General features: G+C 46.8%; 1 protein-coding gene across 1 annotated transcript; it reads left to right on the forward strand.

Moving 5' to 3' along the window:
- Nucleotides 1-9,067: 9,067 nt before the first annotated feature.
- On the forward strand, nt 9,068-9,654 carry LOC124677238 (FCS-Like Zinc finger 3-like). The gene has a single exon (XM_047213234.1). It carries the CDS (start codon nt 9,150-9,152, stop codon nt 9,438-9,440), a length of 291 nt encoding a protein of 96 aa, XP_047069190.1. The 5' UTR covers nt 9,068-9,149; the 3' UTR covers nt 9,441-9,654.
- Nucleotides 9,655-14,197: the final 4,543 nt, after the last annotated feature.

The following is a 14,197-nucleotide window of genomic DNA, read 5'->3' on the forward strand; positions in this document are numbered from 1 at the left end:
TCCGACGGTACTCTCGAGCGCTACAAGGCGCGCTGGGTGGTGCGCGGCTTTCGGCAGCGCGCTGGCGTCGACTTCACGGATACGTTTGCCCCGGTTGTCAAACCGGGCACGATCCGCACAGTGCTGCACCTCGCCGCGTCTCGTGCGTGGCCCGTGCATCAGATGGACGTCTCCAACGCCTTCCTTCATGGCCATCTGCGAGAACGGGTGTGCGTCGGCAACCCACCGGCTTCGTCGACCCCGAGCGCCCCGATGACGTGTGCTTGCTCTCTCGGTCCCTGTATGGACCGAGCGGCGCCCCGCGCACAGTACCAGCCGCATCGCCGGCTTCCCGCATCAGCTGGGCTTCCGCTCCACGCGTTCCGATGCGTCCCTGTTTGTCTACCGGACCGGCAACGACATGGCATACCCTGCTGCCGTACGTCGACGACATCATTCCGACGGCCTCCACCGCTGGTCTCCTTCGACAGCTCACCGACCGCCTTCGCGCTGAGTTCGCATTGAAGGATCTTGGCCCGCTTCACTACTTCCTCGGCATCGAGGTTGTCCGACGTGCGGGACGGATTCTTCCTCCATCGGCGGAAGTATGCTCACGAGCTTCTCGAGCGTGCTGGGATGCTTAACCGCAACCTGCGCCTACTCCTGTCGACACGAAGGCCAAGCTTTCCGCCGGTGATGGGTCACCGGCGTCCGACGCGCCGTTCTATCGCTCCATCGTCGGTGCCCTTCGGTACTTGACACCGACGCGCCGGAGCTCCGGTACGCCGTGCGGCGGGTGTGCTTGCATATGCATGCTCCTCGGGATGCTCATTGGGCCGCGGTGAAGCGGATTCTCCGCTACGTCTGCGGTACCATGGGCTACGGCTTGACATTGCATGCTTCGCCCTCGACGTCGGCCCGACCTTGTCGCCTACTCGACGCGGACTGGGCGGGTTGCCCGGATACGCGTCGCTCCACCGGCCGGCTCTTGTGTCTACCTCGGCTCGTCGCTTGTTTCTTGGTCCTCCAAGAGGCAGCCCACCGTGTCCCGCTCCGGTGCTTGAGGCCGAGTACCGCGCCGTGGCCAACGTTGTGGCTGAGTGCACATGGCTCCGTCGGCTTCTGTCCGAGCTATCTTGTCCTGTTGACAAGGCTACGGTGGTTTTCTGCGACAACGTGTCGGCTGTCTACCTCTCCGCCAACCCCGTTCATCATCGGCGCACCAAGCACATCGAGCTGGATATCCACTTTGTTCGTGAGCAAGTTGCCCTCGGTCGCGTTCGAGTTCTTCACGTACCGACGTCTCGGCAATTTGCCGATATCATGACGAAGGGACTGCCATCCACGACTTTTCACTGAGTTTCGCTCCGATCGTGTGTCGGTGCCGACCCTTCGACTCGCGGGGGGTGTTGAGTAACATATTGTATAGATATAGGTCCCCGTGTTTTCTCAGGGTTGTACCTGTAATTGTACATGTGTCCGCCTATATATATACGAGCAGCCGGCCCTATTGGTGATGTGCAATCTCCAATACCTTTCTCTACAGAGGAGACCAAGACCATAGTTCTGTATGTTCTACAGATGAAAATATCATGTAGGACAGTAGGAGTATCGTATACTGCAAGATGATAGGCACTGCCATCTATTATTGCCGTGGCAAAACCAGGCATGTTTGCACTAGTTTAAGCAAAGCTGCCTTATCACTTATCAACAAACTTACAAAGACCCCCAGCCTCCCAGCCCTAGCCGCCGCCGCCGCCGGTAGCGCCGCCGGGGCAAAGACCCACGGGGCGTGGCGGCGGCGGGGGCCCTTCCTCGTCGACGCATGGTGGACGGCGGCCGGATCTCCCTCCCTCGAGCATGGCGGACGCGCGGATGGGATGGGCGACGGCGGCCTGCGCTGCGCCCCCTTCTCCCGTCGGCTCTCCCCTGGTGGATCGGCCGGCGCGGTTGGGATGGGCGGCGGCGGTCTGCCTGCGCCCTCCTCCCGTCGGCTCTCCGCAGCACTCCGGCGAGGGGCTGGTGGTGGGCGGCTGCCGGGCCCATGGCCTGCGCCATTTTCCCCGCCTCTCGCCGGTGAGTGGAGGCGATCTCGGGCTTCACCCGCGACACGAGGTCGCCGGGGCAGCAGCCTTGGGTACGACGGTGGAGGTGGCCCTCTTCTTCGCCGGAGAGGGTCGGCATGCGGTTGGTGGTGGTGGATCTATCGATCTATCACCGCGTTCCGGCGGCGAGATTGAGATGCATGGAAGCCGGCGACGGAGTCGCCGGTGGAGGGCTGGGTGGCCAGCCCGGGATGGTCGCCGACGTGGGGTCCGACCTGAATAAAGGCGGTGGTCCTAGGGTCTCTCTTGCGTGAAGAGGAAGACCTACCGAAGGCCTGGACTCGTGATCTAGCCGGAGTGTTGAGTTCGGAAGGCTCCGCCGGCGAATGTAACGGTGCTTTTTGCACGGAGTTTGTTGGATCGGTGGTATTCGGTCGTGCGCACCCATGCTTTTATTCCGACCGATTGGTTACGGAGGGAGCGACGCGAAGCTCTTTTCTGTGTTGACATCAAGTGACTATGGATCCATGATGAAAGTCGGAAGAAGAGAAGTTCATGAAGGCCGGAGGGAGGACTAGCTAAGGGAGGTTCAAGTCTCCGCGCTTGTTGAGGGACTTGCTTGGTATTCGGGCTTCACGAGCGGTATGAAAGTGGGGGCGACAACACGGGTGAAGTTCGGAGTCCTACCTTTCGGGGTGAAAACCCAAGGTCGACCTTAGCTGGTTGTGCCGGCAATGACCTTGTTGGAGGCATTGTTTTGAGAGCGGGGACTATCTTCAGGGTGAAAACCTAAGATCGTTGATCGGGCGACGACGGTGTTAGAGCACTGTTTCCTTCTTGGAGGCGTCGTTTTTGGAGAGTTTCAGGTGTTGTTTTTGCGGTGGATGTATTGCTGTTGTTAGGCCCGAGATACTGTAGCGGGACTTTTGTTTCTTAGTTTTCTTTTCCTTTTTTTGGCTGTGTGCATCCGTAGTGCCATTAGGGTGGTGCGTTGTTGCAGAGGCTGGGTGTAATTGGTATCTTTTTGATATTAATATATTCCCTTTATCGAAAAAAAAAACAAACTTACAAACATTTGGACTGCTCGCCTAGTACTCCTTCGCGCTTTTTGTACAAAAACGGAGCTAGCTTCCAATGGATTTCAAAGTGAATATGTTAATACATGTACTACCAATAATTAGAATACTATATCTAAATATAATTTGTAAATTTATCTGATCATGTATCACCTTGCACGTCAGTACAGTTTCGTGACGCTCTCTGCGAACACCTCACTACCCCCTGGAGAGAATGTCATCTTCTCTGACGAGGTTCTTCGTAGACTCTGATGATTACGACCAACTTCTCACTATACAAGCCACCAAAACGCCCGTGGATCTTTCCGACGTGTTAAAAACTGTCATCTTGTAGCTGCCGCTGGTGTATGATTGACCAGGACATGTGCTTGATTGTGAGGCCAAGAGAAATATCTTCATACGAGCCAGTCGACTACCTGTCTACGTCCAAACAGCCACCGAGGTTGGGAGGACAAGGTGCTTCCTGCTTTTGGCGTACATGCATGCCCCACAGTTTCTGAAGGAGGGAGCCTCGATTTCTTCTCTGCTCCCAGTCTTCTACATTCTCTTTTACAACATAACAGTCCACGTGTGATATCGATACTGCTGACTACACTAGAAACCGCCTCTGACTCCCTCCATATCACACTATAGGACATTTTAGAATACTAGCTGATACGTCTTATAAATTGATATAAAGGAACAGAGGGGAAAAGAAGTGATTGTAAATGAAACATGCTACCCGTTCTACTATGGTGGAGGAGAAAATGGATGTGTGGAAAGAGGAATGGGAGATAAGGAATGCCGTCGGAGAAGGTTGGTCGGCATGCTCGAGGAAAACCATAACATTCCCTTTTAGAGCGAGAATTTAGAGGGAAGTGGTGACGGGGACTATGAGTGAGTTGATACACACGTCAATGTTTGATTAGAATAATTTATTATAGAGAAGGAGGAAAATCCCTCGACTTGTCTAACTCATGCCATGATGAACAAAAGAAGAAGAATAACAATAGGTGGCGGTGATGCAAAGGTGTGGCGCGTTTGTACCATATGTTGTAGGGTGAATCCCTCCCATGGTAGCCTTGTTGTTTGATCGACTTGCTTGAAGTTTTGGACACGCATTGTCCATTTCAAGAGAGAGGCCTTTTGGGGTTTTGGCTCGTTCATAGCACGTAGAGGACGAGAAGTAATCCAAAAGAAACTTGCATATGTTAACGTTTATATATGTTTCCTCTATATAAACTTTACCTCTATGTTGCCTCTAAATTTGTTATCTAAAAATAAGCATTTTCATGTCCCCATGGAAAATAAATAATTATTTGTTGCCTCTATACTGAACTTGACTATTTTGCATGTGGCACAAAACTTACCTTCTTTGCACTAAAATTTGGGATCTCTTAGAAGACTCAAATATTGACATACGTAATTTTTGGAAAAGAAACCCATGGAAAAATAAAATCTTAGTAGGAGATGGCAGAGACATATGATTTTGCATAATTTGTAGTTTTGAAAACGGTTTTGCAACATACTCCCTTTATGCCAAATTCTTGTGCGTATAAGATTTTTCAGAATTGCAATAAGCTTTGACCATGTTTGAACAATAAAATATTAACATCTAGAGTATCAAATCAATATCATTTGATTCATCACGGAATATATTTTAATATGACATACATTTGATATTGTAGATACCGATAATTTTCTCAATAAAACTGATCAAAGTTAGTGAAGTTTGACTTTCACGAAAACAAATGCGCACTATATCATGGAAGGGGGGTACAGAGTAGTACTTTTAGATGTGTGCATGTTCGGTTTTTTTTTCTTGCTTGGTTGAGAAATGCCCATCATCATAATTTAATTTCAGTAAATTATTCAGATACCGGCCGTAAATTCCTTTCAATAGAATGTTCTCCACTTCTCCGGTGGTAACCGGAATAACCAATTTTCACGAGATTCCGTAAATCTGGTAAAGTTTAGAATAGTGAGAAGACAATATACCAAACATCTATGAATACCAAATATATCCATTAATTACTCTAAGTCCATGATCAAAACAGGCGGTCGATATTGAGAGATACCTCATGCCAATAAAGGATGTTCAAGAGCTATGTCGACCACTCGATAGGCTGTCGACGTCGGGCGTACATTATACGATTCTTCTCATTTTCCCGGTGGAGCCGGTTGTGTGTGGGCCCTAGGGAACCTTGCGGAGATCTTTTGCCGTTCGCTTGCGAGCACGATATATACCCCCAGCCTACGCATCCATGAACTCACCTCGCTCGCTACCTTCTTCCTCCCCACACCATAAGCAGCAAACGCACCGAAGCTTTGGTCTGCTCCTCTAAATCCACCTTGATATACCATGGCAGCACATCTAGCCAGCTCTTTCTTCTTCGATGACGAGCCGGCAAGCGACCGTGGGATGGCCGCGATGGACGCGTGCGCGCTCTGCATCAAGCCGCTGGCGCGCGAGAAGGACATCTTCATGTACAGAGGGGACACCCCCTTCTGCAGCGACGAGTGCCGCCACAAGCAGATGCGGGACGACGCCGTCTGCGAGAGGCACGCTGCCCGGAGGCTGCGGCCATACTCGTCCGTACCAGAGTCCCTTCTTGGGCAGCCTGTGTCCGGGGAGGTGTCCGTTGGGAGCTGACCGGCCAGAGAGAGCGCCAACGAGGTCTGATTGTCTGAAGAACCATCAATTTTGGGATGATGACATCTCGCCGGCGCTCATGGGCACCAGGTGCTGTCCTGCGTGTCCGGCCGGCGAGGCAGCAGCGCCCGCCCCGCAGCTTCAATTTTGGGATGATGATGTCTCTCCGGCGCTCTTGGGTATTAGGAGCTGTCCAGTCCAGCGAGGGAGGAAGCAGCGACGCCCGCAGCTTCTTGGGCTGGTTGAAGAAGGCCACGATCGAACAACATCACCGTGTGTTTATCTTCTATTTTGGCTAACCCGATCAGCCCTGTTTTCTCTGTGATTCCGTCTCTGTATATCCATGAATTTGGCGGTATAAAAGTTTTGCACCGAAAGATATCCCTTGTACTTAATCACTCCTTGCTCGTTTCTTGTTATGAATTACCAACAAAACCCTGCTCAATTCTTAATTCGTCGGCCAATCTGCTTAATTTATACTTTCTCCATTCTCTATTAGTTGACTCGGATTTTGGAGTACAAAGTTGCTCCCCAACAGCATCCTTCTCTCCGAAGGTGTAAACTGCAAGTGGCTGCACGGTTGCTCATAGGATGATGCAGCTGCGGCTGATGCAAGTGGTGCGTCCACAAGAGATCTGCACGTGTATGTGTCGACTGTTAAACGAGGGCTCTCAGGCGTGCATACACCGCAGCTCAAGATTCTCATAAGCATTTGTTTTACGCGATGCTAATTTTTCTCGAGAGATGATTCCCTTGTAACAATCACTAATGGAGGAGACCAGGACCATAGTTCTGTATGTTCTACAGATGAAAATATCATGTAGGACAGTAGGAGTATCGTATACTGCAAGATGATACTGCCATCTATTATTGCTGTGGCAAAACCAGGCATGTTTGCACTAGTTTAAGCAGAGCTGCCTTATCACTTATCAACAAACTTACAAACATTTGGACTGCTCGCCTAGTACTCCTTCGCGCTTTTTGTACAAAAACGGAGCTAGCTTCCAATGGATTTCAAAGTGAGTATGTTAATACATGTACTACCAATAATTAGAATACTATATCTAAATATAATTTGTAAATTTATCTGATCATGTATCACCTTGCACGTCAGTACAGTTTCGTGACGCTCTCTGCGAACACCTCACTACCCCCTGGAGAGAATGTCATCTTCTCTGACGAGGTTCTTCGTAGACTCTGATGATTACGACCAACTTCTCACTATACAAGCCACCAAAACGCCCGTGGATCTTTCCGACGTGTTTAAAAACTGCCCTGTTGTACCTACCGCTGGTGTATGATCGACCAGGACATGTGCTTGATTGTGAGGCCAAGAGAAATATCTGCATATGAGCGAGTCGACAACCTGTCTACCTCCAAGCAGCCACCAAGGTTGGGAGGACAAGGACACAAGGTGATTGCTGCTTTTGGCTTAGGTGCATGCACCAGGGAACCTCGAATTTCTTCTCTGCTCTCAGTCTTCTACATTCTCTTTTAGAACATAACAGTCCACTTGTGATATCGATACTGCTGATTATACACTAGAAACCATGAAACAGTACTATGTCGATCTATTTATTAATGTAATAGCAAACAGGCTGGCGCCCTAATTATCAGGACTAAGAGTTATGGCGACGCATGTTCAAAAAATATTTATGCCCAAGATAGCAACTACTCCCCCTGTATCTCACTATAAGAGCTAAAACGACATATAAATTGGTACAGAGGAATAGAAGATAAATATTGTGCAATGAGAGACCATCTTGAATCTCAAGGGGAAAAAAGCAATTGTACAACAAAACATGCTACCCGTTCTACTATGGTGGAGGGGGAAATGGATTTGGCGAAAGAGGAAGAGGAGATAAGGAACGAGGAGGATGCGGTAGAAGAAGGTTGGTAGGCGTGCTCGAGGAAAACCATAACATTCCCTTTTGGAGAGAGAATTTAGAGGGAGGCAGTGATGGAGACTATGAGTGAGTTGATACACATGTTTGATCATACTGGAAGCAAAGAATCTGATTGATAATTTTCCAGACGTCGGGTTTGAGAAAGTAAGAGAGAATGTAACATTGCTGCTCATAATATTGGGAAGTAAAGCTTTAGAGAGTGGTGTGGGGGTGCATTGCTTGGATCGGTACCTCGAGGTGTGGAGTTTATTGATCCGAAAGTATGTAATGGACTCCGCCCAATTTGTTTTTAAAAAGAACATTTTATTTTCGAAAAGGAAGAAAATCCCTCGGCCGGTCCGACTAACGCCATGATGAACAAAAGAAGACGAAGAATGGAAATAGGTGGCAGCAACGCGAAGGTTGTGGTGCATTATTACCATATCGCTATAGGGTGAATCCCTCCCATTGTACATTGTCGTTTGGTTGCCTTGCTTGAAGTTTTGGAAATGAGCGGTTTATTATGAGAGAGAGAGAGGTCTTTTGGGGTTTTGGCTCGTTCATAGTTCTTAGCAGACATGTAGTAATCCATAAGAAACTTGCATATGTTTAACATTTTATTTTTTCCTTTATATAGACTTCAGGCCTATGTTGCCTCTAGCATTTTATCCAAATTTTGTGCCTCTACGGAAAATAAATAATTATTGGTGCTCTCAATTCCAAGAATTTAGACTTGACTATTTTGCACGTGGCACAAGACTTACCTTCTTTGCATGTAAATTTGGGAACTCTTAGAAGACTCAAATATTGACATACGTAGTTTCTAGAAAAAGAAACCCATGGAAAGAAGTTTGTTTCACGAAGTAGGAGATGATTGAGATATTCGAATTTGCATATTTTGTAGTTTTGAAAATGGTTTCCTAACATCCGAAGTAATAATTGAGATGTGTGCAAGTAAGGGCTTTTTTTCCTCGGTTGGGAAATGCCCAAGTATTTTAATTTTAGCAAATTATTTACATACTGGTAAATTCCGTCCGATAGAATGTTATCCAATGGTAACCGGAATAACCAATTTTGGCGAGATTCCATAAATCCCGTACAAGTATAAGAAAGATGAGAAGACATTTACCAAACATCTATGAACACCAACTATATCCATTAATTATTTCTCTAAGTCCATGATCGAACAATCGGTGGAGATTAAGAGATACACCATGCCAGTAAAGGATATTCAAGAGCTATGTCGACCACTCAACCCCGGTCGACGTCCGGCGTACACTATAAGATTCTTCTCATTTTGGCGGTGGAGCCGTGTGTATGTGTAATGTGTGGACCCTAGGGCGTGGCAAGTCGAACCATGCCGAGATCTTTTGCTGTCCGCTTGGAGGCACGATATATACCCCGTGCCTATGCTTCCCTGAACTCAACTCACATTGCTCGCTCCATCCCCTCTTCCTCCCCACACCATAAGCAGCAAGCCCACCGAAGCTTTCCTCTTCTCCTCGAAACCACCTAGCTATACCATATTACAATGGCGGCATCTGTAGCCAGCTCTTTCTTCTTCGAGGACGAGCCGGCAGGCGAGCGCGGCACGGCCGCCATGGACGCGTGCGCGCTCTGCGCCAAGCCGCTGGCGCGCGAGAAGGACATCTTCATGTACAGAGGGGACACCCTCTTCTGCAGCGACGAGTGCCGCCACAAGCAGATGCGGGACGACGCCGTCTGCGAGAGGCACGCTGCCCGGCGGCTGCGGCCGTACTCGTCCGTGCCGGAGTCCCATCGTGGGCAGCGAGAGTCCGGGGAGGTGTCCGTCCGGAGCTGACCGGCCAGAGCGCCAACGAAAGAACTCTGAAGAACCATCAATTTTGAGATGATGGTATTTCTCCGGTGCTCTTGGGTATTAGGAGCTGTCGAGCCCAGCGAGGCAGGAAGCAGCGGCGCGCCGGCGCCCGCAGCTTCTTGGCCTCTTGGGCTAGTTGAAGAAGGCGATGATCGAAGAACATCACCGTGTGTTTATCTTGTGTTTTGGCTAATCCGATCAGCCCTCGTCCGTACCGGAGTCCCATCTTGGGCAGCCTAGGTCCGGGGAGGTGTCCGTCGGGAGCTGACCGGCCAGAGAGAGCGCCAACGAGGTCTGATTGTCTGAAGAACCATCGATTTTGGGATGATGACATCTCGCCGGCGTTCATGAGCAGCAGGTGCTGTCCTGCGTGTCCGGCCGGCGAGGCAGCGGCGCCCGCCCCGCAGCTTCTAGGCAACGATCGAAGCACACCACCGTGTGTTTGGCTTCTACTTTTGCTAACCCGATCAGCTCTACTCTTGTGATTATTCGATTGTATGTCCATGATTTTTGCTGTTCTGATGCTCTAAATGAAATGAAAACACTCGTCCTTTGTCACCCCTCGATGTTTCTTGTCCTGAATTACCAACCGGGCCTTGTTCAACAAATTAGCACCTTTGTGGCTAGAGGACAGACGCAGTAAGACTCCCAGTGCGTGAACTGAGAGCACAAAACGCCACAATCGGATGAGAGTAAAGTATCACGCTCCAACGTCAGACTTGTCGAACATCTCCCATGTTATTTTATCTGTACGTAGTGTACTAGTGGCTCATCGCCGAGTCAGAGCCAGCACCATGATGTGGACATCTCGCATACAAGTGGTACAACTAACCGTGTGTCTTGTCACTACCATGTAGGCCGTGACTCGGTGCATATGCATCAACAAACACCACATATCGTGCACGGCCATTGTATCCTTGCGAAACCACGGTGCACCATAGTAAATCTGGGTGAAGCACGACGCACTCCCAAAAAGGGTGAACTCTAAAATGGTCCCCATTTTATAATGAAAAGATGAACTATTAGATAACTAACTTATAATATCTTACTTCCTCCATTCAATTTTGTTGTTGTTATGTTTTTTAGTTCAAATTTAAACTAAAATCAAGACAAAAACGGTGGAACGTAGAAAGCACATAGAAATAGGATATACCCCCTCCGTCCTATAAAAGTTGTCTGATTTGTTTTAGATTCGAAAGTACCTAGACACTATATAGTATCAAGATACATTTAAATTTTAACAAATTTTAGACAAGTTTCATGTGACGGAGGGAGTATTAAAGATCATTGAAAGGCAAGGGTAGAAGGAACAGTAAGAGATCGCTGGTAATTCTTTTATAACATATATGTTCATTGCCCTTTTTGAGATTGAGTAAATCCTATTCCTTTTCTTTTCTCTTGTGCTTTCTAGTATTACAATGCCGCTTTGCCATGATGCCTCAAATCCGGTGTCTTGAAACACATGATACACAATATGGATAAAACAAATTCAAATGAGGATTCATCCATCAATTGGACTTTTGACGAAATTGCTACTTTGCTTGGCGATTAGATATTTAGATGGGCTACCTTCCGGCACGTGTGCGTCCTAGTCTAGTTGAACTGGCTAGTTGGCAACCCAAGGAAGTGAAGGCCAATCCCTTCCGACTTGAATCCAGATTGGCGAATCAAAAAAAAAAAGACAAACAATTAGGTTGACGATAACCGGTCAGCCTACAAGAACTATCGTTGGCGGCTGGTAGCGGCGGCTTTGCATTGAATCGCTAACGGTTCAACTCTCAAGAAGTTGATGGAGTAGGTACTTCGGGATTAGAGACTAGGAAGCGACGAGCGAAGCTAGGAGGCACGGGCATAATCGACCGATATTGATCCATCGACTAACGAATGAGTCAGAAGGCAACAAAAGTGACAAAACTGACCACTTTGACTAACTTCGTCACAAAATAAATCTGCCAATGTGTCATGTAATCCGATAAATAACAAGTTGTAAGTGAGATATACCAAGAAATGGCTAAGCTAAGCTAGCTCTACCACCTTTATTATTTTACTCCCTCTAATTTATATTACTTGCCACTAGTATAGATGTATAGAACCAAAATGTATGTTCGAAAGGAGTACCAAAACCATCACTCTATGTAGAGAGGTCGAGGTTATGCCGCACTAGTGCCACATAGGCCAATTTTGTCGTTTTCGACTCGGAAGGCAGACTTGCAGACGCTAGCGGCCCAAGGTAAAGCGGCCCAGTATCCTTTTTCCACTTCCTATTTCACAGAACAGGTAAAGTCTCAACCCGGGTGTGCCTATTCTCCGCTATAAGCGGAGCTTTCTGATCGCCTCCGCATATAGCACACCTACGGCACCAAACAGGCTGGCCCATCAGTATCGTTCATTTTTGGTTTCATTCTTTCCTCTGAACCACTCCTTAACTGAAATTTGATTCTAAAATTATTTGAATTTGAAAAATGTTTAGATTAAAAAAAGTTTCATGTACAAGGTTGAATATGGAAAATGTTGAAATATAAATGTTCTAAAAAAATATGAAAAAACAATTCAAAATTTGAAAAAAACAGATAAATAATTGTTGAAACGTGAAAAATATTCAAACTCAAAAAAAAAATCAAAAAAAAAATGTTCAAACTCAAAAAGTGTTCAAATCTGGAAAATGTTCAAACTGAAAAAAGTTCAAATTTGAAAATATTCAAAATAAAAAAATGTTCAAACTCAAAAGTTCAAATTTGAAAAAGTTCTGGTTAGAAAAGTTCAAAAACATAACAGAAAAGCTGAAGAAAACCAACAAAACCCAGAAGAAGAAGAAAAACTACTAATACGGAAGAAACACCGAGAAACAGAATTAAAAACAGGAGCAAAACGACCATTAGATGGGCCGTCCAGAAACACGGGTGCCCTGTGCGGAGCCGGATAGCTCCCGCAGTAGGCGGATAGTAGGAATCACCTCCCAACCCTTTATAGCTATAGGCCTGTACGTAATTATTTGGGCCTTTCAAATTTTCAGGACCAGTCAGCTGCACCGGCTGCATTTCCATGGGCCGGGCCGTGAGTCCTGGTAACTACTGTCAATGGTAATTCTCAAAAAAAAAAAAAAAAAAAACTACTGTCAATGGTTACTGCTTCTCCGGTCGAAAATGGCGATCTCTCTGACGGAATTACGTGTACTGCTTCAGTGCTAAGCCACATTATACAAACCGAGAGCAGATCCCGAGGAAGCTGATGACACTCTGCTTGCCGGGAGCCTAAACAACAGAATATATCCCACTGGAATCTTTAGCCGTGCAACTACTGCAAGCTGGTACGTCCCCCCTCTAACCTCTATATAGAACGTGCACAATCTTCAAGATAAACCCTAGTGGCAAATATTTCGGTCAAACGGCTCATTTCATAGTCCTAGTTCAGCATCCTTCTGTCCGAAGCTGCAAGACTGCCTCTGGAGCAAGTGGCGCGTAGACAAGAGATCTGCACGTGTGCGAGCCGAGTGTTCAACGAGTGCTCTCTCGCGTGCATGCACCGCAGCTCAACATTCCAGAATGCCTTTCTTTTTGACGATTCCCATTTTCTTTATCGTGAGGAGATGATTCCCTGATGACACTCACTAATGGAGGGAACATCGATTTATTTTCCGCTATTTCTTTATGTTTTCTAAAAAATGAAAATATCATGGAGTATCTTACACTGCAAGATAGGCTCTGCTATCTATTATTGCCGTGGCGAAACCAGGCATGTGGGGTGCCTGCCAAGTATGTTGGCGAAAAGGCTGGCGCCGAAATTATCAGCACTAAGAGGTTTGCACTAGTTTAATCAGAGCTGCCTAATCATGTACTGATACAAGTTCAGCCGGAATCATATTGGTGAACAAGATTCGGAGCGGCACATAGAATTCTTATGCAATGTTTATAAACGGGAATACTCCTGTGCACTTTTGCTTCAAAAAGCGGAGCTAGCTAGCTTCCGATCGATTTCAAAGTGAAAGTGATGTATACAAACGGCCGTTGAAAATGCCAAGTGAGCCTAGGCTCCATTTTTCGATAAAGAAAATATTTTAATATCAAGAGATATCAATTACATCCATCCTATTCTCCATGAAGCACGTTATTTTGAAAACTGTATTTTAGAGCTTAGAAAAGGATTATGAAAAGTGTATATGTATGTATTTTTAGATTTATTTTATAAGTTTGCAAAGTTTAAATATAAGATAAGTTACTATACTTTTTTTCATGGCACCATTTTTCTTCTTTTTTATGATGCCAAAGTAGTCCATTTTTTTCTTCTTCCGCAGTAGATAAGTTAATTTGTTGAGATCTTTACATATGTATTTTCACGTAAAAAAATCGATTCTTTGGAACTTTCAAGTACACTATTTCAGTTTTTTACAATATCAGGCTCCATGGAGCCTAGGCTCGAAGGTGCCTCAGTCTAGGTGCATTTCGTACTTCATAGACAAATGAAAATTTGGAAATAGAGCGTACTTAGATTTCTCATCACGTCGTATGGTACTATCTTACGTACGAAGAGATAAAGCTAAGCTGGCCGATGCGAGATTATAGGGTTTCGCCTTCACTGCTGAATTAGGATTACATTCATAGATGGGCGTAAGAGAAGCAAAACGTTCCTAGTTGGTTGAAGGAATGGGCGAGGATTGAATTTGCTCTACTATTGGTCATCGTTGGGTCACACCTGAGTAGGGTGTGGGTTGGCGAGAGGGTGGAGTGGCAGCAAAGTCAGCG

The sequence above is a fragment of the Lolium rigidum genome, chromosome 7 (assembly GCF_022539505.1).
Source record: "Lolium rigidum isolate FL_2022 chromosome 7, APGP_CSIRO_Lrig_0.1, whole genome shotgun sequence".
Classification (NCBI taxonomy): domain Eukaryota; kingdom Viridiplantae; phylum Streptophyta; class Magnoliopsida; order Poales; family Poaceae; genus Lolium; species Lolium rigidum.

Bases quoted from the DNA above. Each gene is read 5' to 3' on its own strand.
- LOC124677238 (XM_047213234.1), top strand. From the start codon at position 9,150: ATGGCGGCATCTGTAGCCAGCTCTTTCTTCTTCGAGGACGAGCCGGCA.